The 27854-nt window shown below is 39.3% G+C and overlaps 1 protein-coding gene across 4 annotated transcripts in view; it reads right to left on the bottom strand.

Annotated features, from left to right (window-relative positions):
- AMBRA1 (autophagy and beclin 1 regulator 1) overlaps nucleotides 1–27854 on the bottom strand; it is a 165322-nt gene that overhangs the window by 64095 nt on the left and 73373 nt on the right. For all 4 annotated transcript variants that reach the window (XM_081315060.1, XM_081315062.1, XM_081315063.1 and 1 more), the window contains 2 exons: nucleotides 11832–11912; nucleotides 11628–11728 (listed from right to left, as the gene is read on the bottom strand). In XM_081315060.1, the coding sequence (XP_081171186.1) occupies nucleotides 11628–11728; nucleotides 11832–11912 (182 nt within the window). The remainder of the gene's footprint in view (nucleotides 1–11627; nucleotides 11729–11831; nucleotides 11913–27854) is intronic.

Genomic DNA, 27854 nt, shown 5'->3' with positions numbered 1-27854 from the left:
AGACATGTCAAACACAAGGCCCGGGGGCCAGATCCAGCCCGCGAAGTGGTTTCATGTGGCCCGCAAAGCCATCCTGGAAACAGTGAGGGAATGCCCCCCCCCCGCTGCCTTGGCCCTGGCCCAGAGACCCTCCTTCTGCCAGAGACCCTCAGATCTGTCCCACTCCTGCCCAGGCCCCCATAGGCACCCTTGATGCAAACGATATAGAGCTGCCCATGCCCACCCAGTAGGCCATACGTACTCCAGCCATGCCCACCCAGTAGGCCACGCTCACCCTGGCCATACCCACCTGCCCCCCCAAGGGCAACCGCAATGCTGATGGGGCCCTCAATGAAATTGAGTTTGACACCCCTGTTCTAGAGTTTTGAGTGTATTTAGTTCAAGATTGTTCCAGCCAAACCACAAGGCTAGTTGTTCAACCTCCTGTCTGTATGCAGATTCGTTGTTGTCTCAAATGAGACCAATCACTGTTGTATCATCTGCAAATTTCAGTACTTTCACAGAGAGATCTTGTGAGATGCAGTCATTGGTATAGAGAGAGAAGTGGAGAGAGCACACAGCCCTGGGGTGGCTCTGTGCTAATTGTACAGGTATCTGACGTGATTTTGCCTAGCTTCACCTGTTGCTTCCTGTTGGTTAGAAAGCTTATGATCCATTTACAAGTGTGGTCAGGCACAGCTAGCTGATTTAATTTAGTTAGAAGAATATCTGGAATGATGGTATTTAATGCCGAGCTGAAGTTTACAAAGAGGACCCTTGCATAGGTCTTTGGAGATTCAAGGTGTTGTATGAAGTAGTGCAGAGCCATATTAATAGCATCATCTGCCAATCTGTTTGCTCAGTAGGCGAACTGCAAGGGGTCTAACAGCGGATCCATGATGGTTTTCAGGTGGGCCAGCACTAGCCTTTCGAAGGTTTTCATAACTACAGATGTCAGAGCAACTGGTCTGTAGTGGTTCAGTTCCTCGATGGAGGGTTTCTTCAGCACTGGGATGATAGTAAAGTGTCTGGAGCAAGAAGGAACATGGCACAACTCTAGTGATTTATTAAAGATGCGGATGAAGATGGGGGCTAGTTGGTCAGCACAGGCTTTCAAGCAAGGAGTTACCTTGTCTAGGCCTGGTGCTTTTCCAGCCTTTTGTCTGTGAAACAGACCTTGCACATCATTTTCTGTAATCATCAGAGGTGGGGGGCCCAAAGGGATGGGGTCAGTTGTAGGAGGCTTGGCTCTTGTAGGTGTATCTAAGATGGGGATTGTGGAGATAGGTGACAGTGGTTTCCTCTCAAACCTACAGTAAAACACATTCAGGTCATCTGCCAGCTGTTGATTCCCTTCAGCATGGAAAGGAGGTTTGCTATAAGCAGTAATATTTTTAAGAGTTTTACACATATTTGCTGGTTCATTTGTTGAGAACTGACTTCCTAGCTTTTCAGAGTAGCTTCTTTTTGCTGCTCTGATCTCCCTTGTTAATACATTTTTGGGTTGATTGTACTGCATTCTATATCCTTTTCGGTAGGCTTCCTCTTTGGCATGACATAGCTGTGTTTAGCTGTGAAACAAGGCCGATTGTTACTGCATATTCCCAAGTTTCTGGTTGGCACACATAGGACTTCACAAAAACTAACGTATGACGTTAGTTGTTGTGATGCAAGTGAGTTCATCCAAGTCTGTATTTAATATGTTCTACAAATTAAATATACGGACTTTTAAAGTCAGTTAATTTAAGTTTCATTCACAATTCTGTTCAACGGCACATTCATTACTGAAAAGATTTGAGCCATATTCCAATGGATTTTTTTTATCCATCCTTGAAGAACAAAAAAACCTGCTTATGACCGACCTCTTTACAAGAGTTTTTAGTTATTGTCTCATATTGATTTGGGTATTGTAAATATATATTTCAAAATAAAAGTATAGTCTTGACTGGAAACTCCAATTATTTTCTTCAGCTAGCGTGATTAAACTCATTCTCTGGCATAATATCTTTCATGTCTAACAAACTGTATTTTTAAAATAATTTAAACTCCAACTACATTTAGAGTTAAGTGAAAAAGACATGTTCCAGGATTCTAGCAATTTCATTTTTATATTATAACTATGGATAATCCCAACAGAGCATTTGGCTTTTAGATGAAATGATGATCTAAGCAATTATCTTCTATTTGTCCTTCTTCCTATTTAATTATGATCTGCTTTAAGAGGCCTATTTGTAGCTCTTTTTGTTTTCTAATGTCATACAGATTTTCCCAATAGCAAATGCATTCTGTAATGGAAACAAAAGTTGGACTCTGAAGATAGAAAGATTACTGATATGCTTGAACTCTGATGTTGAAGAAGATTCCTGAGTATACTATAGGCACCCAAGAAAAGAAACAAAGGGATTATAGAACAAATCAGCATAGGTTTCTCACTTAAGACATAAATGATCAGGTAAAAATTATTATATTTTAAATACATTATGCAAACACATAGGCTCTGGAGAAATCTCCCAGTATGGGAAAAGACAGAAGAAAAGGACAACTAGTAGCAAGGTGGGTATACTTAATTACATTAGTGATAACTGCATCATTGGGAGAACTGAAAGGTCAAGTTTTTTTAGATCATCTTGGAGATGGTCTAGCCATGTGGTCATTAAGAGTTGACAGTGACCTGATATCACATAACCAATCAATGCAGAAATTATAATCATAGAAGGTTTTTCCCCTTTAAATACTTCGTTAACACCTTCTTTAGTATCTTGTGAACACACACACACACACACACACACACCTATTGTGATCCCCCAATGCTTCATGTTTTGACATTCTTAAACCATATTATCACAATATTATGATTCTGTTGTTGGTGCTTTTAATTTTTTGTGCTTTTAGCAGAGCAAGATATTATACTCTAATACTATTTTGTAAGTTTACATGCGATTAAAAAAATAAGAGGGGAGGTTGATGAACAAACACTTACTCAACAGAACCAGGAATCTTCCAAAGTATTACAACTGAAGATCCAAATTACTGTAGATATTATGGTAGTTAAGTTGCAAGTGTTCAAATGAGGAACTATCCAGGTTTTTTTAAATCACTTCTAAATGTGTATGGTAATTACAAAATTGTTATGCAAACAATGCAAGATAACATGAACACTACGAAGTGAAACACTAAGTTGGACACATCTGTCAGAGGGCTAAGACTTTCTAAATCATATATTGCAATAATTATTATCCCAAAATCTTCTGCTTTATCTTACATTTTTCAATGTTATTTTACTTTTAATTGCATTGATTTGAAAGGCCATTGATCCAATTTTGAGTTACATAACAATCAGATTATGTAAGGCTTTCTAGAATGGAACAGTTACCTAAATTGGGATGACCTTACAGAAAGCAACAAAGATGTTTCAACTGCTAGAATTTTTTATTTATTTTATTTTTATTTTAATTCCATTTATATCCCGCCCTTCTCCAAAGACTCAGGGCGGCTTACAAGCTTAGCAGTAGCCTTCATTCTATGTATATGCCTGCTTATTAGGGCTTTCACACACACCCCAAGCGGCATTATTACAAAGTCAGCTTATTGCCCCCAACAATCTGGGTCCTCATTTTACCTACCTCGGAAGGATGGAAGGCTGAGTCAACCTTGAGCCTGGTGGGATGCGAACCTGCACTAATTGCAGGCAGCTGGTGTTACTTAAGGAGGCATTAGCCCACTGCTCCACCAAGGCTCTTGCTGAATTCAGCTGAAGAGAAACACTATGCATCTCAGTGTTTCTCCACTTGGCAACTTTAAAGTGTGTTGATTTTAACCCCCAAATCGATCATTTTAAAAAGGAACAGTAGGGCCAATTTTGAAAACATAGGAACACTATGCCAACATTACTACAGAAAAACAGTTTAAGATTTGTTTTCCAAAGATCGTTTCAAAAATGCCATCTAGATCAATGCAGCAGATAGTTTATATTACTTACAGAATCACAAACACCAGAATCAGAAAGAGGTTCATCCAGTCCAATGCCTGTAGCAAAGCAAGAAATCCAGTATCCCTAGTAAGTGCCATCTAGCCTCTGCTTAATAACATGTAATAAAGATTTCAGAAAGTCTCAGAAGCAATCTGGTCTAATGTCAAACAACTGGTTCTATTTCACAATTGCCTCTAATGTTTAAATAAACCCTTCCTTCTGTATTTGACCATTCCTCTGGAACAACAGTAGGTAAATTTGATCTATATGTATAATGCGACTGCTTCCAAATATCTGCGGAGAGTCATAGTATCATTTCTCAGCAGTTCATTATCCAGGTCCAACAAATCCAGCTCCAAATGTTAGAATGTCATCCTGAAGCCATGTTACTGTCTTGGACATGTTCCACTTCTCAATATCCTCCTCAAACATGGAGAAAAGTATTGTCAAAGTGGGATGTGCCTGACTAGAATGAGTTTCCTTTAGGATACCAAGTACAGGAGATTACCTTCTAAATGTCATGTGTACTCTACACTCTTCAAATAAAAAAATAGAGGGCTTTAAAGGGGACTGTATGCAGGAAAGACATAAGATTCATTCAGGTCTGAAGAACAGCTTGGAATATGGTTTCCAAGGCAACTCAACCAGCATGTTAACATATTCACTTTCATCATTAAAGAAAAATGTGAAAGGTAATTGGGTTAATTACTGAAGCAAAAGCCAGCCTACTGCCACTAATTGTCCATTTACCTAAGGTGTTTAAACACCAGCTCTAATTGCTATCAAGGTAGAATGATTTATAAGCCTTTTGTCTAAATGAGTAGCTTACATAAAAGGCAAGTAATTGTCTTTTTACATTTTCAGAAAAGTTAAGTTTAAACCTAGCATTCCTAATAAATATTCCCAGCTAGTATTATATAATAGAAAATGATGTCAATATTATATGTTGTGGTACCTGCCCTCAGTAACAGCTCCCACCAAAACCGCTTCTCTATTGGCCTTTGCCATCACATGTTAGCAGCAGGGTTGTTAGCAAAAACCTACAAAGGAAAATTTGGGAATGAGAATGGTATATGAGGTGCTTCAACTTTTGTTTTTGTATTTACTAAAGCTGATTTTTAAGTTTTATTTTTTTTATTTTTAAGCACATTAAGTTGTGTTTTTGTTTTTATTGGTCTACATTATTAGTCTCCCAGAATTATTTGGGTGATCCAGAACTGGTCCAGAATGTGGCAGCGCACACTGTTCTGGTTTCCCAACAGTTTGTCCGTATTAAAACATTGGTGTGCAAGCTGCATTAGGTACAATTCAAAGTGATGGTTATCACTTTTAAGCCACTAAATAGCATGGAACCAATCAAGTTATTTGTGGAAGTACCTCTCCCTACGGATATCTAACCATCCCGCCAAGTCAGATAGGATTCCACCCCCCAGGTCCCTTCCCTTAAATATTGTCATCCATTGTAAGTTCTCCAAGGCAGATCAGTCTAGGAAACAAAGGCCTATTACTACTTTTTATTATTAAAACTGTAGTAACAAAACCTTGTAAGTGTAAATGTACTACTTTCTCCTCTCTCCCTTCATCTTTGGGTAAACTAGGTAGGGGCTTACCTGAAACATTTACTCACGTGACATTATTGCTTGGGATTCAAATCCCTCTTATCCAACTACTGCCTTGGTAGAAGCTCTCTTCCTTGTCAGGCATGGACAATCAGATCCACACGTGCAGAATTCAACCTAACAACTTTATTATGTTCTGCCTATAATACAGAAATCTCCCCTAGGAAGTGCATCTTCTTCCACAGGGCTTCTGCCCTGTAGAACACTCTTCCCCAGAGATCTGGGAGCACCCCCCCAGCCTTTCAGAAGGTCTTAAAAGAGCTGGTTCTTTCTAAAATTGTTGAGATAAAGTGAGGCTGGAATCTAGTAAGATGGCATGTGGATATATATAAGACTAATGCCCCAGGGTACTATAAAATTTTTATAAAGTTTTCACTGTTTTGTGTATTGCCCACGATTTTGGTAACAATGCTGTATATGCAATTGCATTGCATTGCATTAATAAAATGCTTAAGTTGAGTAGCCGTATACAATCAAATCCTAGGTCAGATTTACTAGTTTCAAATTCTAATACAAACCATGGTTTCAAGATCAATACATTCTATATATGTACACTCAAGAAATCTATTCTGTCAGTTTTTCCCATAATGGTTAACTGTTAAACATCTTCATCTAATTAAATCAAATCTTAATGTGTAATATAGATCCCAAATGAATATATTCGCTCTTTGGATTAAAGACAGCTAAACCGGTTCATATATTATTTAGAGAGAGGTATGTTCTAAGATTAACAAATCCACCTTTAGATTGCTATACATTACATTTGGATTGAAGAGATTTTCACAATGAGTTTCCACTATGAACATTAATGCTTTATGATGACTTTTGTAAAAGAATACCCAGGAAGTCACAAAACAACTTTTTCACAAGATGAGCACAAAAATCATAATAGGACTTTTTAAAAGTGGTATACTCACTACTTTGCTACCATAAGTTAATACCAGTGTCATAATAACTTAAAAGATGAAATCAAGAAAAGAGAAAGAAAAATAAATACATACCGTTACCTAAACATAAAGCAAAAATGCAATTCAAACATTCTAGAAATTCAAACATCAAAATAAGCTAAGCAAAATATAATGAAACTATAAAGTTGATCAGAACTAAATATAAAGTAATTGCTAAAATTACAAATTACTGAACAGACTATGGCTGCAACCTAAAACCAAGATTACATTTTCCCTAAAAAAAAAAGACATTCAGAGCCCCAAAGGCCATGAACAGCAATTCTTCTAGGCTTAGATATAAAACTGTGAAGAAACCAAATTCTTTAAGCGAGGTCTAACATGATCATCTGGATCAATAGCCTTGTTATTGTGTTTCATAGCAATCTTTTCATATTTGGGGATGTCTATCATAATTTGCTCAGTAAATCAACGTGTATCTGCGTGCTATAATTTCCTATTAAACTTTTAAAATGTTCTTCTTTATGAGTATACATACTAAAGATAAAAGAAGTAACAAAAATGGCTACCTACAAAAGAAGCCACAGTATTCAGAATGGGGAATAAAATCAGATGTCAACCAACAAAGCAGAACTGGAAAAGAATCTTCTGTGTTGCCTGGCAGCAAATTATCACCTCCCAGTGAGCTATTTCCACTTACCTCAGAATCCAACACAGAAAAGGAAAGAATACATCTCACTAAAAGCTACAGGCCTCTCCTTCAGACAGCACTGGCTTACAAGTGATTAGAATCTCAAAGACTTGTTGCCACAGCTAATGAAATTCTTTCTAATGATCCACAAAGGTGTCTTCCTCTTTAAATATGATAACAAGAAGTTACAAAATTGTGGGGGTGGGGGAAGAGAGACATTTCTCTAGCAAAAGACTTAAGGTAGAACTAAAGTATTTGTAAGAGTTGTCAGGGAAGAATCTATCAGTAATTATCTCCTGCCTACAAAATGATAATGGCTATCCTACTTCTGATTTCAAATATACACGCACACAGACACAGTTGCTATGATAACTGGTAGTTTAGTGTTTACAAGAAGATGCAAACAAAAAATGCGAATCAAAACAGAACCTCTAAAAATAGTTGGCATGGGCTTCTGGTTTGCGCGCGCGGCACTTTCGGAGGCGCAAGGAAAGCTCTCTCTCCCTGCCGTCCGATCCTTCTTCATTGGAGGACCCTGAAAAGGGTCGAAAGTCACCCTGGAGGGGCAACCACCACAAGGAGGACCTCCTGTGATTGTGGAAGGGCGGCAGCCCTCTGCTTGAATCCGGAGCAGCTCCTTTTGGCCCGAAGAAGAAGAGACCGGCCATCAAGATGGCCGATCATTAAGCCGTTCCCTGCTGAAAGCCAAAAGTACCATCTAGCACAACGAAGTAATCTGGAGGACCTAGGTGAGACCTTTCCTTTCTTATCCCCCCTAACTGCCTGCCTGTTGGACTTTTCTGAAAATTTTCTCCCCTTTTTTATTTTTTTGAAAAAACGGCATTTATATACTTGGGGAACAACATTTTAAGCCTTAAAGCGTTGAAGGAAAAAAACCCCATCTGATTAAGGAAAGAAATTAAACAATTTTATTTCTACTCATCAAAAGCTCCTATCTTTGTGGGGCTCTACTACCCTATTTTCTGTTTAAGATGTGAATTAAGGAAAAAAGAATGGACTAATTATACAAAAGCTTAATATTAACTTGGGGAAAAAAAGCTTTACAACTTTTATATGCTAGTGATGACATCTTGTGGCTAAACGTGGAACTGCAAGTAAATCTTTTGCTTATTGTGAGAGCTGACTGAATAACAGAGCTGTCCTTGACACTATCTTCAAAGATAAGTGTGGGAACACCTGGCACTGAAAACAACTTTTAGGAGCATTGGAGGTGGAAAATTATTGACTCTTATTAAAATAGCCTCCATGGAAGACTTAGCTGTAAACACCAACGAAATGGATGATTATATCCCACCACTTAACTACAAATTGATATTGGACACAATCTTGGCTATAACTGAGCAAATTAAAGCCAAATTACATGATAAACCTGACAACTTAAAGCCACCTAACCAAACTGACCATAAATGATGAAACATCAAAATAGGAGACTTCAAAGAGCAACAAACACAGCCTACAGAGAACCTTGAAGTCCAAACTTCAACTTCAACTACAAAACTTACAACTAAAAAAACAACACCCAAAGAAAGCAACATTAAGAGTGAAGATATCAAAGGCCTTCAAATACAGTATCTTGAGGATTCAGTTAATCAAACAATGATAACATTAGCTACTACTTTCTACCTAACCCAGATGGAAATGGAAGAAGAAAAAGATCAGACTGAATTAATGACAATTATATTACATCAAACATCAAAAACTGAGCTATTAAAGCAATATTTCAATGATTATAAAGGGGACACCAGCCTGGCAAAAGTGTCATTTGGATGGTCTCCACGGATTCAAATAAGAGGTGGAGGAAGAAAGGGAGACACATTTAAGAATTTAAAGGCACTAAGATGGAAGCCTGTTTGGCACAAAAGGAAGGCAAGAGTTAGATTTAAAGATATAAACTTGTCTCTTTTTTGGGATTTGTAAGGACAGAGCTTAAAAAATCTCTTTTGATGGATTAAGGGAAACCTTTATACACACACACACACACACACACACACACACACATGTGTATATGTATGTGTGTGTGTGTGTATGTATGTATGTGTGTGTGTGTATATATATATATATATATATATATGTATATATATATGTGTGTACAAAATTTTTTTGGCTTGCTAACAAAGAATAAAGGGAGACAGATATGATCATTTCAAACTTATTTGTTCTCATCAGTCAGCCACACCCTTCTGAGATTCGAACCTGGGCCGACTGCCTCTTAAGCAGTTGTTTTAACACTTGGGCCATAGGCTCTCTCTCTCTCTCTCTTTGTTAGCTGAGAAGCAAGGGAGATATGTGTTAAATGTTTGTTAAGTATTTAGAATGCACTTGCTTAAGTCCCAAGCACGGGACAAATCTTATTTCCTGTTTCAGCCTAACCCAAGGCCATCTACAGGCAGTAGCCACAGCAGTGGCAGCTCATATTTGTGTAATTTTTTTTTGGCTTGCTAACAAAGAATAAAGGAAGACAGATATGATCATTTCAAACTTATTTGTTCTCATCAGTCAGCCATACCCTTCTGAGATTCGAACCTGGGCCGACTGCATTTAACACATATCTCCCTTGCTTCTCAGCTAACAACGAGAGAGAGAGAGCCTGTGGCCCAGGGGTTAAAACAACTGCTTAAGATGCAGTCAGCCCAGGTTCAAATCTGTACACTTTATGCCACTTTATGCCCGGATGGAGACTGGAAGCTTCAGCTGTGTGCAAATCACTCTGTTTCCAAGAGCCCCATTTGTAAGCAGACAAAGCTTTCAGTCTATCTGTTTCCAAGTGCCCCATAGGCTCCCAAATGCTTTTTGCCCAGACGGAGGCTAGAAGCTTCATCTGTGTGCAAATGGGGCACTTGGAAATGGAACAAATTACTCCTTTTCCAAGTGCCCCATTTGCACACAGATGAAGCTTCCAGTCTCCATCAGGTCTCTGTCCGGGCGAAAATTCTTCCGGTGGTGGCGCAAAGGAGTTTGGGGGGGGGGGGCGAGGGGCAGGAGAAAGGCATCGCAAAAACTTTTTGTGCCCAGGAACTTCCATTAACTCTTCTCTCCCTCAGAGGCAAAGAAACAATGGCAGAGATTTTTGCAAGGTAAGTGATTCAGGCACGACAGGAAGGGAGAGGAAGCATGAGGTATCTTAGTGGGTCGGGGAGGCCTTGGGGGCCCATTTCATCACATGGCCTTCCCCAACCTGAGATACCTCATGTGCACTTAACAAATTGTGCATTCAATTAGCGAGTGCGTGGGCGAAAGCAGGGAGTGATTTTGTTCAAGGCACAAGATTCACTCCTACAAATCTTTGAGTTACGAACGGAATGGGCAGGCTCCTATACTCTGAACTTAGATTTTAGTACTTGAAAAGACAGACAACAAGAGCTAAGTCTAATTTTCAAAATGTTCCAGAACAATTTAAATGTCTAAGGAATAATGCAGATTATCTAATGCTTTTAAATACTAAAAATATTTTAAAAAATGGAATCTGAAAGAGCTTTATCATGATTTTTCCAAATAAGACATCTTTTTTTCTTTTTTCAAGAACACAAGACTTGCAAAATATGAAGTTTTAATGCCAAAGAGATTGTAAAGTCAATAGTTTCTAGCCATCGCTGGTGTCTATTGAAGACTTAATATCATCATATTTTGTGTTCATATATAATAATTACATTGGAAACAAGTATTACTGTTCTAAATCTTTCCCAGATCTAATTTGGTACAAGTATATTCACATAATTCATATCAACTACATATTCTTTTATTCTTCGACTTAAAATAGATTTTCTCAACTTTTTAGTTTAATGCAATACAGAAAATGTAATACATATACATGCTTGAATATAGTGCTTTCAAAATCCAAGGGCATAAAAACTATTAAATCATATTCACATCTGGTATTGAACAAAGGTCAACTTATGTTCCTCAAATCACCTCTTAAAAAATCTGTCATAAGAAAATTTAATTTCCAGGCAGTGTCTATTTTATTTGCCTCCTTCCCACTCACTTAAACTCTACAATTTCCTGTACACCATAAGCAGATGCTGCCAAAATTTGAATATGCATCTATTAGAATCCTAATTGAATCAGAACTGTTCTTATGAAACTTTACAAACCAGAACATGAACAAGGCACCCTATAATTGAATTAAAGGAACCTGGAACAAACTAATCATTAGCTTGTCAGAATGTTAATTTTAAAAAGGAAGGAAGGAACAGGACCACTTAGAAATTGAGGCTTTAAAATATCTGCCCATCCTCTTTTTAGATTCCATTCTAGAAATCCATCATTGTACCTTCTTTCATAGTATATGCAAAAAAAAATGTATCCGTGTGGATTTGTCACTCACGTTGAAATATATTCTAGTTTGAACAGACAATACGACCACTGCAGAGTTTGGTTTTTGTATTATGCCTAATTCAATTATTTCAATATTACAGTCACAAATAGAGAAGATTATTACTTACCTGCCAAAACTCTATTGACAGAGGAGTGAGTGGCCAACCCAGGCTGTCCACGTTCGTGGAAAATCCCAGCGTAAGGCAAATACTCAGGCAACAAGAAGCGTCTAAAAAGGAGAGAAAAGCACTGCTAAAAATGCTGTGAACCTGATAAAAGACCTGAGTAAGAGACGATTTTGTGCATGCATTAATTAGTTATATAGCTCTTACCTTGGGACAAAGCGTCCAAGGGATGGTGCAGACATACGGGCATTCCGAGGAGCTCGGTGTCTTGACCTGTCTCCATTGTCCCTTCAGTGGGGAAAAAATTAATTATTAATTCTTCACTACAAGGTCAGATTCAGGATTCTTTCCCCTAAACTATTCACAGTAAATACTGAAGTAAAACAACTTCCTTATAACTTAATTAACTATTAAGGCAGGTTGTCTTTTCACCTTTCTAGCCTTCCTCAAAGGTTTAGGACACAACATAATAAAAACACTAACAATATTATATTCAACATTATGTGAAATGCTACTTTGCTCCGTATCATTTTTATACAGTAGCCAGAATTTACTGAAATTACAGAAGGAACCAAAAGTGTAAAACATTCTCTCTCAATTAGATTCGTCAGAATCTGAGGTAGTAGTTTGTACAAACCAGCAAGTCTACATTGGCAGCAAAAGTGCACAGATCTACAGAGAAAAACAGGCTGTTCTTCATTCTTCATACTCTTTTTCTCTTCAGATCATTAGGTACCAGATCAATAGTACACACTTTAAGACCTCCTGCAAAGCAGGATATCTGAAGCATGCCTCATGCAGTTTTACATGAATTATATAATCCTTTATCATTCTGCAACTTTTCACTTCCTTTGCTCAGAGGGAGAAAGAGACAAAGCATTAAAAAGTTTGAGAATACAATTTAAAAATAAACTGCAATACAGAATAAAAATACAACTAAAATAATTTAATTATTCGCAAGCTTTGCTGAGACCTTGCAAAGAAAAAGACATTTAAGAACAAAATGAAACATGAATTAATGGGTGTGATAGAAGGATGGTTTGCAAGAATATAAAAATATGGAGAGGTATACAGAATGGTGTTTATATAAACCAAATTTGGTTAGGATTTTTTCCCTTTGATTTCCTACCTTTAATTTCTTTATATTACTTTTTAATTTTTTTGCTTTTTTAGTTTACTCCAAAAAGTAATAGCATGGTAGGTATCTAGGTGCATCAAGATGCACAGTTGAAAGCACAAAGAAGCTAGGCCAAAACTTCAACATTAGATTATTTTAATAGCAGAACCTTATTTCAATGTTTATTATTAGTTATTTATTCTTCCATAGTTAACATTTGTAGCAGAGATTCACATTTCTCTCTTGACACTGGAAACTAGATTTTTTTAAAATTATAAAATGCTTATTTAAGTCACTGTTGATGCTTTGAGCTAAAAATAAATGATCCTAATAATAATGGAAAAGGTAGCTATTGCAAAAATAGAAGACCTGATTTCTCTTAATCACACATACTTTAATGCCTAGTTAAGTCAGAAGCTAATTTTCAAGTGAGCAGAACTATAAACAGTTCTTGTATGTTTCTGTATTTCAGAGATCTAAAGCAAGAATAAGGCAACTGGAAATTTAAAAAAAACATAAACACAACAGTTTTAATGCAAACAGTTTTTCCCTTTATATCAACTAACATTCTGCATTAGTAATTTCTGCTTAAGATTCACATGCAACTATGGAAATCCTATCTCTATTACCTCATCTCGTTTTTCAAATTATTTCTACAAGAGCTGCAAAATGAAGTTTGTCTTTGTTCTCAGGAGAATTTGCTGTAGGGTAGAATGGACTGATCCAGGAATCTATTTATGCTTATGGTTGTTCTAAGATATGAGAAAATCTCACCCAAAGAATTTGGTGTGGCTATATTACCAAAGCAAGGTCACTGCACTCTGTTCAGAAATAAAACTCAGAAATCTTTTTAGAATGTGAAGATGGATGGATAGTGGTTTCTCCTTTCTTGATAGAATGGTGCAAGACGGTGAAGAAAGTTATGTCTGCACTGTAAAGAAAATAACTCTGCTAGGTTTGAAGCTTTCAAAACAAACCTTCAACTATATTAAGATTAAAATATTTTTTTTTATTCTTACAGCATTCCAGGGAGTATATTTCAAAGTAAATGTATCATAAGCTTCCAACCTATTGGTGAGAACTGTATTATGTGTAAAGTTAAACAATTGTGAACTTTTTATTTCTTAGCAAACTTTGGTATGGTCTACTAGCTAAAAATGGATGGACAGGTGGCTGATTGCCAGGCCCAAGCTTCAGCTAAGCTGCTGAGGCAAGTGGCAGGGCTGAAGACTGAAAGGGAGGGCTGTACAGTTTTAGAACAGTCTAGTTAGAGCCAACTCATGAGGCAAAATTCCTCAGCATCTGTTTCACTGCCAAATTCTCCGGTATCCTTTCTTTCAAAGCCGTTGGTAGTATTGTGTGGAAAACTAAAATGTTCAGATGGAATTGTCAAAGCAATCTAAGCCTTACAACTCAGAAAACCAACGTAAGAAATATATTGTTTCCCTTCAAGAGCCAGGATAATTGGCAGATTTTTAAAATAACTGGCCGGTTCATCTTTTCAAAAATAATCAGGGACATTTTAAATATGCTAATTTTACATTGCTTTTGTAAGTATCTATAGGATAAAAAATATGAATATATATATATATATATATATATATATATATATATATATATATATATATATATATATATATATATATATATATATATATATATATATATATATATATATATATATACACACACACACACACACACACACACACACACACACCTCTCTTTTCAGAAAAAGAAAAAAGACTCATTTAGAATTTAAGCTCATTTTTTGTTTCAGTACTTTAAAAACTTAAATACTAAGACAAGAAAAATGACTGATAGATGACAGCTTATTAAAAGTTTTAATAGTTCAAAGCTATTCTCATAGAGAATACAAAAATATGCATCTTGATAGAGTGGTAATGGTAGTAGAGTTGTGCAAATACAATTTCCTTAATTGTTAATCATCCCATTAATGGATTATTTTTTTTAAAGAGCAGCTAACCTCCAATATCTATTATAAACTACTAGTTAACAGTCTGACTGGGCAAATGTGAATAGATAACTGGGTCACTATCTTCAAGACAAATGAGTTGATGGACATATAAAATACTAAGAAATTGTTATTAGGTTCCCTCTGTAAGCAAGGATGAATATGTTATTTATACCATAACCCAATAAATATAACTGCTGTAGATATGGATCAAATCATCACAAAAATTAAATGGCGTTAACAATAAGGGAGAGACAGTTAAAGAAAAAAGAACACCAAATGCTTTTCTTAAAATCAAGTCTTAAAATAATGCTATTCAGATCAGCTAGCAAAAAAAAATCTTCCATTAAAATGGAACAAATTTAATATTTTGAAGAATTCCATTAGCACTAAGAAATGTATTCTTACTCAATTATCATAAAAAGGGAGAAATGTGCTGAATGTTTTAAAAAGCATTCAAACTACACAAAAGCATTCTTTTGTATGTATTAAACTATAGACACAGTCTCCCAAGGGATGTAGCAATAATAAAATAAAGTCAGCTTTGATAACTTCTCACAGGATACAGGTAGTCCTCTTTTTACAAACTTTGAACAATGATTCAAAGTTATGACAACCTTGCAGAAAGTGATCTACAATCTGTACTTGCACTTATGACCATCCTGGCAGTCACATGATCACAATTCAGGCACTTGATAATTGGCTCATATTTAGGACAGGCTGAAGCATCCGGTGGTCATGGGATCATGATTTGCAACCCCTTTTGACAATTTCCAGCAAAAAAACCCACCCACTGGGAAAGCTGGATTCGGTTAGCAACCATGTGATTTGCTAACTGCCACAAAAATTATTGTAAAATCAGGTCTGACTCCACTTTCGAACACAACAATGTATAATGGAAATTCAGTTCCAATTGTGGATTTAAATTGAGGGTTGCCTGTATTTAAAGAAGAATAAAAAGGATCATCTCAGGACTGGAAGATGTGGAGAGACCTGGTCCACAGAAATGCTAAGAGTCAGACATGACTGAATGGATAACATTATCATCATCAAAAAGGATTCTACTACACAGAATGCTCTTCGTTAAGATCAAAAACCCTCTTATAAGTATGAAATATAAAAGAATTCATCACCCAATCATTTACTACACATTGCAGTAGAAACTTGCTAAATGCTAATGATGAACTACTATTTGACAATCAATTCCAAAGAATTACATCACAAATCTATAATTCTGTCCTACAAGCTAAGTAAGTCTTCAATGACACATTGTTTAAAAACTGCCAATCCAACATTTAATGATTGCACATTAACAATTGCGACAGGCCATTAAAAAGAAATGACCATCCACAATTTCAGGAGAACACCAGACCAACAGACATTTAAATATGTTGGGATATTAATGGCTAATATATTAAAGCAGCACCAGTACAAGAAGGAAATGTTATTAAGGCTATCCATATAAAGTCTACCATTTTAATGTTGGAAATGAATATGGTTATTAGCTATACAAATAACCCTCACTTAGTAACCGCAATTGGAATCAGTAGTTCCATCAACACAGTTGTTGTGACTTATGTAAGTTCCATTTGCAGCTATTAAGCAACTCACCATGGGTTGTTATGTACAACATCATGTGTCCATAACTTGTGACCTGGCAGCTTGCTCATTGAGTTTACTTGTCAGAAGCTAGTTGTGAAAGTTGCAAATTATGATTATGTGAATGTACACCAGTTGCCAAGGTCCCAAATTGCAATAATATCAACTTTGAGGATCCAGCATAAGTCTAATTTTTTCAGCACTGTGGAAATTTAATTGAATGAGCAGACAGTAAGTGACAACTACCTGTATCTCTTATTCCTTCTTGTTCACAGGTTTATTTTAAATCAGAGGGAAGAGTAAGTTGCTGCTGTCTAAGCTACCTATATTATAAATTCCATGTTCCAAAACTTTGGCCATGCTAGCAGAAACGAAGAAAAGTTGGTATCCAGAACAGAGGCATTATCTATGCTCCATTGTTCTGTGTCCTAGTTATAATGTCCACAACAGAACAGCAATGGAGCAGCTTATTCTAACAACTGTTGATTTAAAAATAATTCAGCTTCCCATAAGTCAAATTTATCTTCAATACAGAGATGTTAATGTTGATGGTTTTAATAGGTGTATGTAGCGTTGTTATTGACATTGTTTTAATTGTTGATTGGGAGCTGCCCAGAGTTCAATATTGAGCAGCCACACACGTTTTAAATAACAAAAATGCATTTATTGTCGAATGCTATCTTCATGCATATGCTATCTTCTTTTCATTTTAAGACTTTACATTTAGAACTAGAAGGCAACATCAGGATACCTCAGATGTGTTTCTGAAGCTTAAGGTCTCTTAACTGGAGACCTTTAATCTGCTGCAGGAGCAAGAGCTAAAGTTTGAAGATCAGCTATTCAATTTCCCAAATAAATAGCAGGTGATACATTCACAAAAGAAGTAGAGCAAGCTATCAGATGACCAAAGCAAGAACTGAGTAACTTCTTCATAATTTAACTGCTAAAATATATTAGCATTCTTCTGCTTTAAAATTAACAGTATTTAACATTTAAAATTTCATGGGGGTGAGTAGGACAGCCTTTTATTGATTCTCCCCAAACACACCTCATTTTTTTAAAAAAATGATTATTTCGTTTATTACTCTGCTTCTATGGATATACAGGTGAAACTCAAAAAATTAGAATATCGTGCAAAAGTTCATTTATTTCAGTAATGCAACTTAAAAGGGGAAACTAATATATGAGATAGACTCATTACATGCAAAGCAAGATAGTTCAAGCCATGATTTGTCATAATTGTGATGATTATGGCGTACAGCTCATGAAAACCCCAAATCCACAATCTCAGAAAATTAGAATATTGTGAAAAGGTGCAATATTCTAGGCTCAGTGTCCCACTCTAATCAGCTAATTAAGCCATAACACCTGCAAAGGGTTCCTGAGCCTTTAAATGGTCTCTCAGTCTGCTTCAGTAGGAATCACAATCATGGGGAAGACTGCTGACCTGACAGTTGTGCAGAAAACCATCATTGACACCCTCCATAAGGAGGGAAAGCCTCAAAAGGTAATTGCAAAAGAAGTTGGATGTTCCTAAAGTGCTGTATCAAAGCACATTAATAGAAAGTTATGTGGAAGGGAAAAGTGTAGAAGAAAAAGGTGCACAAGCAGCAGGGATGGCCGCAGCCTGGAGAGGATTGTCAGGAAAAGGCCATTCAAAAGTGTTGGGGACTTTCACAAGGAGTGGACTGAGGATGGAGTCAGTGCATCAAGAGCCACCACACACAGACAGATCCTGGACATGGGCTTCAAATGTCGCATTCCTCTTGTCAAGCCGCTCCTGAACAACAAACAATGTCAGAAGCGTCTTACCTGGGCTAAAGAAAAACAGACCTGGTCTGTTGCTCAGTGGTCCAAAGTCCTCTTTTCTGATGAGAGCAACTTTTGCATCTCATTTGGAAACCAAGGACCCAGAGTCTGGAGGAAGAATGGAGAGGCACACACTGCAAGATGCTTGAAGTCCAGTGTGAAGTTTCCACAGTCTGTGTTGATTTGGGGAGCCATGTCATCTGCTGGTGTTGGTCCACTGTGCTTCATTAAGTCCAGGATCAACACAGCCATCTACCAGGAGATTTTGGAGCACTTCATGCTTCCTTCCGCAGACGAGCTTTATGGGGATGCTGACTTCATTTTCCAGCAGGACTTGGCACCTGCCCACACTGCCAAAAGCACCAAAACCTGGTTCAATGACCGTGGGATTACTGTGCTTGATTGGCCAGCAAACTCGCCTGACCTGAACCCCATAGAGAATCTATGGGGCATTGCCAAGAGAAAGATGAGAGACATGAGACCGAACAATGCAGAAGAGCTGAAGGCCGCTATTGAAGCATTCTGGTCTTCCATAACACCTCAGCAGTGCCACAGGCTGATAGCTTCCATGCCACGCCGCACTGAGGCAGTAATTGCTGCAAAAGGGGCCCAAACCAAGTACTGAGTACATATGCATGCTTATACTTTTCAGAGGTCCGATGTTGTTCTATGTACACTCCTTGTTTTATTGATTGCATGTAATATTCTAATTTTCTGAGATTGTGGATTTGGGGTTTCATGAGCTGTACGCCATAATCATCACAATTATGACAAATCACGGCTTGAACTATCTTGCTTTGCATGTAATGAGTCTATCTCATATATTAGTTTCCCCTTTTAAGTTGCATTACTGAAATAAATGAACTTTTGCACGATATTCTAATTTTTCGAGTTTCACCTGTATTCATTTTATTCCAAGACAGAATGCACAAAATAAACGGGCAGCCTAGACTAACATACTACATATCATTAAATGTAATGAAAAGAAAAGTGGATTAATAAAAAATATTTTAAAATAGGATAGAAGGTAAGCAGAGCTATTGCTTTTAATATCTAGGAATCAAGTTATGAAGGATCTGATTCCAACAGTCCTAACAGTATCCCCTCTATGGTAGCCTAAATCTCCTGCGTTACAATAAAAATGAAATTCTCTTATATATCTCAAATAAACAATAATCTCCAAGCATTTTTTTTCTATGAAGAATAGAGCTTGTATTAAATCCGGATGGTCCCTAAGTGTAGAATATGCTGCATGTCTTGAATGAATCTTTTCTTTCTTCTTGCCCTGCTCCACTATAATTGAATAACTTTTACAGTTTGTTTGCTTATTTATTACATATGATTTTATGCCGTGTCAGTCATGTAATTCCAAACATTTTGTAGCAAAACATACAGAATATACCAGAGATCAATACGCTCTCGCCTATGAGCCAAGCCTGGCCTACCTGGTTTTACGAGACATGCAATTTAAGAAGGGCAAGGGGCAGTCAAACTCCCAAAGTAAGGGATGAATATGAGGCATCCTAGGCAGCAGTGGTGTTCTAAAAGCTACCTCCCTGCTGGCAGGCCAGCATTGTCCAAAGTCTGCTGCATTCCTTAGTCTACAGACTTATCAACTGTGAAGGCAGAGGATAAGCAGGATCTCACCCTTTACAAAGAATGGTTGCTGGTCTCCTCATATATAGTAAAGGTAAAGGTTCCCCCGCACATGTGTGCTAGTCGTTTCCGACTCTAGGGGCCGGTGCTCATCTCCGTTTCAAAGCCGAAGAGCCAGCGCTTGTCCGAGGACGTCTCCGTGGTCATGTGGCCGGCATGACTAGACGCCAAAGGCGCACGGAACGCTGTTACCTTCCCACCGTAGTGGTCCCTATTTTTCTACTTGCATTTTTACGTGCTTTCGAACTGCTAGGTTGGCAGAAGCTGGGACGAGTAACAGGTGCTCACTCTGCTACACGGCACTCGGGATTTGACCCGCCAAACTGCCGACCTTCTGATCGACAAGCTCAGCGTCCTAACCCACTGAGCCACCGCGTCCCTCCTCCTCATATATAGTAAATCGCAATTCAAAAATTACAAAAAATATTAAAATATATCAAAGACAGTCAACATATATTCAATATAATCATAATATTGTCATAAAAACTTATGACAGCAAAGGAGCTAGCCTTATTCCAATATATATCTACCATTGCCAACTCATTCCCCAAATGTGTGCTTTAAAAGCCATGTTTTAACAGCTTCCTGAATAGTAGGAGGAAGGATGTGGATCATATGTCTGGTGGGAGGGCATTCCATAGGAGAAGAGATGTGAGAACTATAAGCAGACATTCTCTATTCAGAGTTCTCAACTTGTGACCATTCATTTGGTGACCATTCAAAGTTACAAAGACACTGAAAAAAGTGAGTTAATGCTTATCCTTGAACTTACAACCATTGTAGTGTTCCTGTGGTCACCTGATCGAAATTTGGATGCTTGGCAACTAGCATGCATTTATGAGAAGTTGCAGCATCCCAGGGTCATTTAATTGCCATCTGTGACCTTCTCAGCCAGATTCTAACAAAGTCAATGGGGAAAGCCCTTAATGATCAGGTGTTCATTTAACAGCTGCAGTGATTCTTTTAATGACTGCAGCAAAAAAAAAACAACCTAAAATCAGGCATGACTAACTTAACGAACACTTTGCTTAATGATGGAAGTTCTAATCCAATTGTGGTCCTAGGTCCAAGTCTTCCTGTAGACACTCTATTTGGATCTTGAAGACAAGCAAACCCCAAACAAATTAGGATGTTAAAGGTGATCCACAGCATCTTGAACTGCACCCAGAAACAACCCAGCAACCCACACAGATCCTGTAATAGAATGTCCTAATTAGCATGAAGGCTACTGCATTTTGTGTTAGATTTACTTTCTGGGTGATTTTCAAGAGCAGACTCTTGTAAAGCACATTGCAGTGAGGTTACAAGGCTTAAAGTGACTACAACTAGCACCTTCTTTCTTATGAAGATATATACCAGACAAAGCTTCTACTCCAAAAGCATTGCTGAATTGTACACCAGCTTTTTCTGAGAGTGCAATCCTATCCAAAAGCAACAGTTGGTATTGTCCCAGAGCCAATGGTTTCAGATTCACAGTTCAACTGTGAACTATAAGTATTCTCTATTGATAATGTGGTTTTCTTTAACATGACTGTGGTTATGTGCTTCAGTTAAATGCCCTCAGGCACCACTGTGTTATTATTGTGTTGTTTTTGCTTGTTATTTTTGTTGGTTTTTATTCCTATGTTTGCTATCCAGAGCTGCGGCTGGCTTTATAAATAAATCAGTGTAACAAAAAGCAAATCTGAGCATCCTCTCTTAGAACCTCTGTAAGACTTCCAGCTATTTCTCTCTCTTCTACATTTCCTTCCTTCTTATTCCTTCCTTCTCCAAGTACTTCCCCTTCTACTCTCAGTTTGTAATAGTTAGGGTGCTTGCTTCCATTTTTAGCACTCTACGTCTTAGGAGTCTTCTTGCTTCATCACACTGGCACTTAAATATTAAATTCTACAGTCTCTACCTTCTCCATATTCTAGTCATTCTTCATTTGCCTAGTTTCCATCTCTCCCCTCCCCCCACTGCCACCTTTCCCTTTCCAGTTTCTCAATCTCTTGCTTTGCAGTTCCATGCTCCCTTTCCAATCCTCCCACTCTTATTCAATTGCAATCCTCTGCATTCTTAACCCTGGCTGCTCGCTCTTCTGCTCCATTTTGTTTCCTAACCTCCATTTAACCTGTGACAATTTCTCTCTCCCACATTCTTCTCTTATTCTTCCCACGTGGATATAAGTAGCTCAGCTCTCCATACCAATCTTCATTGGTTCTCTCTTTCAAAACCAGCAATCACAGCTGTCCAGCTTCTCTCCAACTACTCTCCTGATCTCAGAAATGTCCCTCTGTGTAGTTTTTCCTCCAGTGCATTTATTCTTGAGTTCCACTCCCTAATTCCCTCCCTCTGGTTAACAGTCTGCTCTTCTGATATCTTTGTCTCTAGACTGGTCTCATCCACCTCTCTCTTTCTGCTCACAGGACCATGCCCAAATTCCTCATTGGGGTGTTGGGGGTGGGTGGGTTGGTCATCCTTTTCCCTAAACAACTTTTTGGAGTCTGATGGTAGCCACTCCGAGCTTCTGCTTTTTCTTCAAGTCTGCAGGTTTACCTTCCAGTGTTTTTATGGTGGCTGCTGAAATGCGGTCTACGGAGTTCACTCATTCACTACTCTATGCTAGCTTAGGTTTTTATGGTTCTATGGAAAACAATTTCTTGCTTTCCCCCCCAATACTGCTGCCCACACTGCTCATGATTTTCTGCAGTCGCTGCTTGTTGCTCCTCAAGCCAGCACCCAATACTAAGTAGAACAGTTTGGTTTCATCCTGTATCTATTTCCACCATTTCTCTTTTAATTTTTTTTACTATTTCAATACACAGAGCACATTCTCTCTTTCCCCTCTCCTTTATCCAGAAGTCAAGAATTCTTCAGAACCTCCAATCCTCAAAAGGTAGCCTACTCTTATCATCTGACTGGTATACTTTCCCTTCCTCTGGCATCTTAACTGTTTTAAAAAAAGTAAAACAACAATGTGGACTGGCAAAGCTTCCAATTGGCATTTAAAGTTTTTTTTCCAGAAAAAAAAATCAATTTCAGACTTATAAACTAAATAATTCTCCATCAGTTCTTTGTCAATATTCATCAGAATGGACTCAATGCAAAAGGTGCATTTTCACCATTAGAAAACTGTTTTTGTTCATAAAAGGGCTATTTCTGAATTTTATGCGTATACAATGAGATAATTTTTTTCCTCTCCTCAATGGAGTTACATTGTTTTTAAGCAATCTTCCACAAAGCTGACTAGTTTGACAATCTAATGTATTTGGCGTTATTAAAATGATTATCTGGATAATTGTCTGTCCTTTCAGACATTATGAGCCTGAAAGTATGGCATATATCTTTTCCATGTGTAAATAATATGAGCATTTTATAATAATTACACACAGTTCATTTGTCTGATGTGTTCTAATAACAAAATCCTCCTGTATTACATTCTTCAGATAAATAAGAAGAAAGGAAGTTCAGTCATGCAATTGTGTTTCAAGGGGAAAATCATATAAGTAACTCAGATGAGATATGAAACATGTCCCTTTTAATGAGCTAAGTTATACTGCAACAGTTACAATAAAAAGAGGGCCTACAGAATGAAAGAAAGGATGGATTTTAAACAAGGAATTTTGTACTAAATAGTTTTTTTATCTGTAATAAGTAGCTGATTCTTGAAGATGGGCCAGCTTCAGAGTTAATGAAAAGGTGATGAACAATACCAGACAAGACTTTCAGACTACAAAACAACAGTCTCATATATTTGTATCTCAGTTGGTGCCAAAGAATACAATCTACATCAGGGGTGTCAAACTCAATTTCATTGAGGGCCGCATCAGCATTGCGGTTACCCTTGAGGGGCCGGGCGGGTGGGGCCAGGGTGGGCGTGGCCTACTGGTTGGGCGTGGCTGGAGTGCGTGTGACCTACTGGGTGGGCATGGCCAGCTCTACATTGTTCGCGTCAAGGGTGCCTATGGGAGCCTGGACAGGAGTGGGACAAATCTGAGGGTCTCTGGCAGAAGGAGATGGGACCGGGGCAAGTGCCGAGGCATGGTCCACCGGAGGAGCCTCACTGTTCCTCTCAGGCCATGCGGGGGGGGGGGGAGGCTGGACGGTGATGTGGAGGTCAAATGCCCAGCCTAGCCCTCAAGCACCCACAGCACTAAGCCCAGCCCCACTTCCCCAAGGGGGCGCCCAGCTGCTGAGCTTGCTCTCCTTAGCCAGGTTGCTCATGATGGGTATGAGGCCCACTCCCTCTCCATGTGAGGAGACCTGGCTTTGTTTCCAAAGCTTCCTTAGCAATAGGATGGGAGACCACCCAGGTTAGGCCAGGAGGAGGGGGCAAGGGGATGGTGAAAGGGCAGCAGGGAAGGACTAAGGCAGGACTTCCCTCAGACCCTCCCTCTCCTTCCTTCGTTCGTTCGTTACTTCCTTCCTTCCTTCCTAAGAGTGGTGGGAAAATATTTGAGATGAGGGAGGGAGAAAAACAGGCAAGAAACGCAACTGGGGAAGTGGCATCCTTTGTGAGGAATGAAGAAATGTACCATCGTCTGGAAGTGGCCAGCACATGGCCCTCTCCTCACAGCGCCGAGAGGCTGAGCCGGGTGGCACAAATCTGAAGAGAAGCACAACACTGCCCAGCCCCTAGCCTGCCCGAAGTAGGCAGGGCCATGTGCTGGCCACTTCCAGGCGATGGTGCATTTCTTCATTCCTCACAAAGGGTGATACCTCCCCAGCATGCGCTGAGGGGGCAGTGCTGACACGGCACGGGCCGATCCCTTGCTGTTTCCAGATGGCCTTGTGGAGCTAAGACTGAATGCGTTTCAGCATAGATGACCACCACAAAATTGTACATTGGCTCCTGGCCGGCCTGGGCCAGAGGCAAGGCAGCGGGGCCCATTCCCTCACTGTTTCCAGGATGGCTTCGCGGGCCACATGAAACCACTTCGTGGGCCAGATTTGGCCCCCGGGCCTTGTGTTTGACATGTCTGATCTACATAGTCTTCATCACTTGCTGAAGACAGATGGCAAAATTGAGCAAGGCATCCTACATATGTAAAAACATTTCAAAAGACCATGAGATGCTTCATAGAGATAAAACCTAATACTTTACATCCATGTATATAAAATGATTTTTTTTACACCTATAAAATTTTGAAACAACATATGAACTGTTAGGACAATTCCCTTGCAAAAAAATATGTAAACTGTAGTTTAAATAGAATGTGTTTCCCTCCTCAAAAGTGGCTCAAGTTAAATGGAATCTCTTTGAGGTGCAGAGAGCCCCAAAGCTATATATCCACCTAGACAGCTGGGTAGATATGAGATATTAACTTTCCTTCATCAGCAATCAATTAATTGGGTTATTAAAGAATGCTTCCATGTAACCCAGGAAAAACATCGAATAAAGCACTCAAATTTTTAAAGCATGTCACACAAAAGAAACACCAAAATGACTGAGCTCATTTTCCAGGACCATAAAAGCAACCCAGTCTACACTTTCAAAACAACTATTGACAACTTTGCGCTACATATGATTTACTTCTGATCATTTTACATCTTTAGACATTAAAACATCTAAAAAAAAGAGAGAAAAGGACACTCTACTCCTGACAAAGTAAAAAAAGAAAAGAAAAAAGCCTGCATTGTTTTTCCACCCAGGAAAGGGGTTACTATAAATGTAAATATATGCAAAGAACGGAGGCCAAGGTAGTTAGCAACAGATTTCTGTGAAATCTCAAGAGGACAAAGGCTTTACCAGATTCTCTATTAGCCACAGAGGGAAGGACAGAATACCATCAATGCACAGAGAGGCGAGATCACAATAGAATGTGTTACCAAAAAGCCGAGCTTAGGTCATACAACAGAAGCACCCTTTTCCCCCCAACTCAGCATGAAATCAAAAGCAGCCTTATTGCGGCTGACTGAATCACCTGAATGAAATCTTTCCGTCTGTGAATATTATCTGCAGGGGAACACATTTCCCCACAGGTATCTACCTAACTGTGAAAGAAGATTGCAGGATGCCTTTGAGCAGTCAAATTTCTTTCCCTGGAAGACAAATAAGAGGCAGTAATGGAAATAACTGAGGATCGCTCTGGCTGAGCTCTCCCCATCACAATAGGCTCCAGCAGACTGCCTCACTCCTACTTCAGCGGCCTGTGGTGTTGTTTAGGGAAAGCTATTAGGAGGCTGATGCTTCTACATCTGTCCCCTCATTTACATTTTACACAAACAAAACTACAATGAAAAGGGGGAAGATACATTCAATCCCTTGTGCTTCCGAGTGGTTAATTGCTGGCGTATGAAAATGACAGCTCCAAAGAACAAGGAGCTTGCTTTTGCCATAAATTCTCTTTTCTGAAGGTCACTCCCTGCTGTTCTAGTAGAAGGTGCAAGCTCAGATGATCAAGTTCAAGAGGTATTTAACGGCAATAGAAGCAAATGAAGGGCTACCCCAACTGGTAGCGTTACAAAATGAGCACAGATTGCAAAAGAGCCTCCCTCATCCAAGACTCGGCTGGAGACTGGTTTTTTTTTTGAGGATCATCCTTTACAGGTCATATTCAGCAGCTCAATTAGAACAACTCTGTAGTTCTGTATTTTAAATTCAGAATCGCAGCAAGGATAATGAACAAAAGAGCTAAGAATGCCTTCTCCCAGTAGAAAATGTCCTGTTAAGGTTCTGGGGAAATGTACAGATATCCCTGTAACTTATGAACCCACCATTGGACTGGACTTTCCATTGTAAACAATGCAGCTGTAAAGCTAGATGTCATGTGACAGCACTGTTTAGCAAATATAATCACAGCAATCCTTACTGCTGTCATTAGCTAAGAAGTGAGTAGCTATCGCTATCCAGGCCACTTTGGGCTTAGTCCCACCCAGCTCCTAGCCACTGTAGGTAAGAGTCTGCCTCCAATTCCCCCACCTGCGATCTCCTCTCTTTCACTGCTCTTTTAGCCATCCTGCACTCTGATGTGCAAAGTGGCAAGCAGCCCCAGAATCATGTAGCTCTGGGGTTGCTTGCTATGCTATGGAAAGCTGCAACTGCCCCTTGAATCGAGTTGTGCCTTTGCGGCCTATGACCTGGCGCAGACCCTGGGTGGCCCCCTGGTTTACCAAGGAGCTCCGGGAGATGAAGCGCCGGAAAAGACGTCTAGAGAGCTGTTGGAGGTCCAGCGGATCCGAATCTGATCGAACACAGCTAAGAACTTATCTTAAGTCTTACCTAGTGGCGATGGAAGTGGCAAAGCGTGTCTACTTTTCCGCTCTCATTGTGTCCGCAGATAACTGCCCAGCCGCCCTGTTTAGAGTGACCCGCTCACTGTTTAACCAGGGACCGAGGGATGACCCCTTGCAGCGTAGGGCTGAGGAATATGTACAGTATCTGCAGGACAAAATCGCTCAGATCCAGACTGGCTTGGACTCCGACTGGGCGGAATCCGGCGGAGTGGAGAGGGCAGGTCTTGATCATACCATTTGGGGTGAGTTTGACCCTGTGACTCTGCATGATGTGGACAGGATCATGCGTAAACTGAGCACTACAACTTGTTTACTGGACCCATGTCCTTCCTGGTTGGTTTCGGCCACCTGGGAGGTGACAGGGGGCTGGCTCCAGGCAGTTGTCAATGCTTCTTTGATGGAGGGTGTCTTCCCCTCCACCTTAAAAGAGGTGGTGGTGAGGCCCCTCCTCAAGAAGCCTGCTCTGGACCCGGCCTCGTTGAATAACTACCGTCCTGTCTCCAACCTTCGCTTTGTAGCGAAGGCTGTTGAGAGTGTGGTGGTGCGTCAGCTCCCGCAATTCCTGGATAAAGCAGACTATCTGGACCCATACCAGTCCGGTTTCAGACCCGGCTACAGCACGGAAACGGCATTGGTCGCACTGGTGGATGATCTCTGGCGGGCCCAGGACAGGGGCTATTCCTCTGTCCTGGTCCTACTTGACCTCTCAGCGGCTTTTGATACCATCGACCATGGTATCCTGCTGCAACGGGTCGAGGGGATGGGAGTGGGAGGCACTGTTTTACAGTGGTTCTCCTCCTACCTCTCGGGCCACTCGCAGTTTGTATTGGCAGGGGGACAGAGATCTACCCCGAGG

Source organism: Vipera berus (assembly GCF_964194415.1).
Source record: "Vipera berus genome assembly, chromosome: 1".
NCBI lineage: Eukaryota > Metazoa > Chordata > Lepidosauria > Squamata > Viperidae > Vipera > Vipera berus.
The sequence above is the reverse complement of the archived record's forward strand: the minus strand, read 5'-3'. Positions and strand labels throughout refer to the sequence as shown.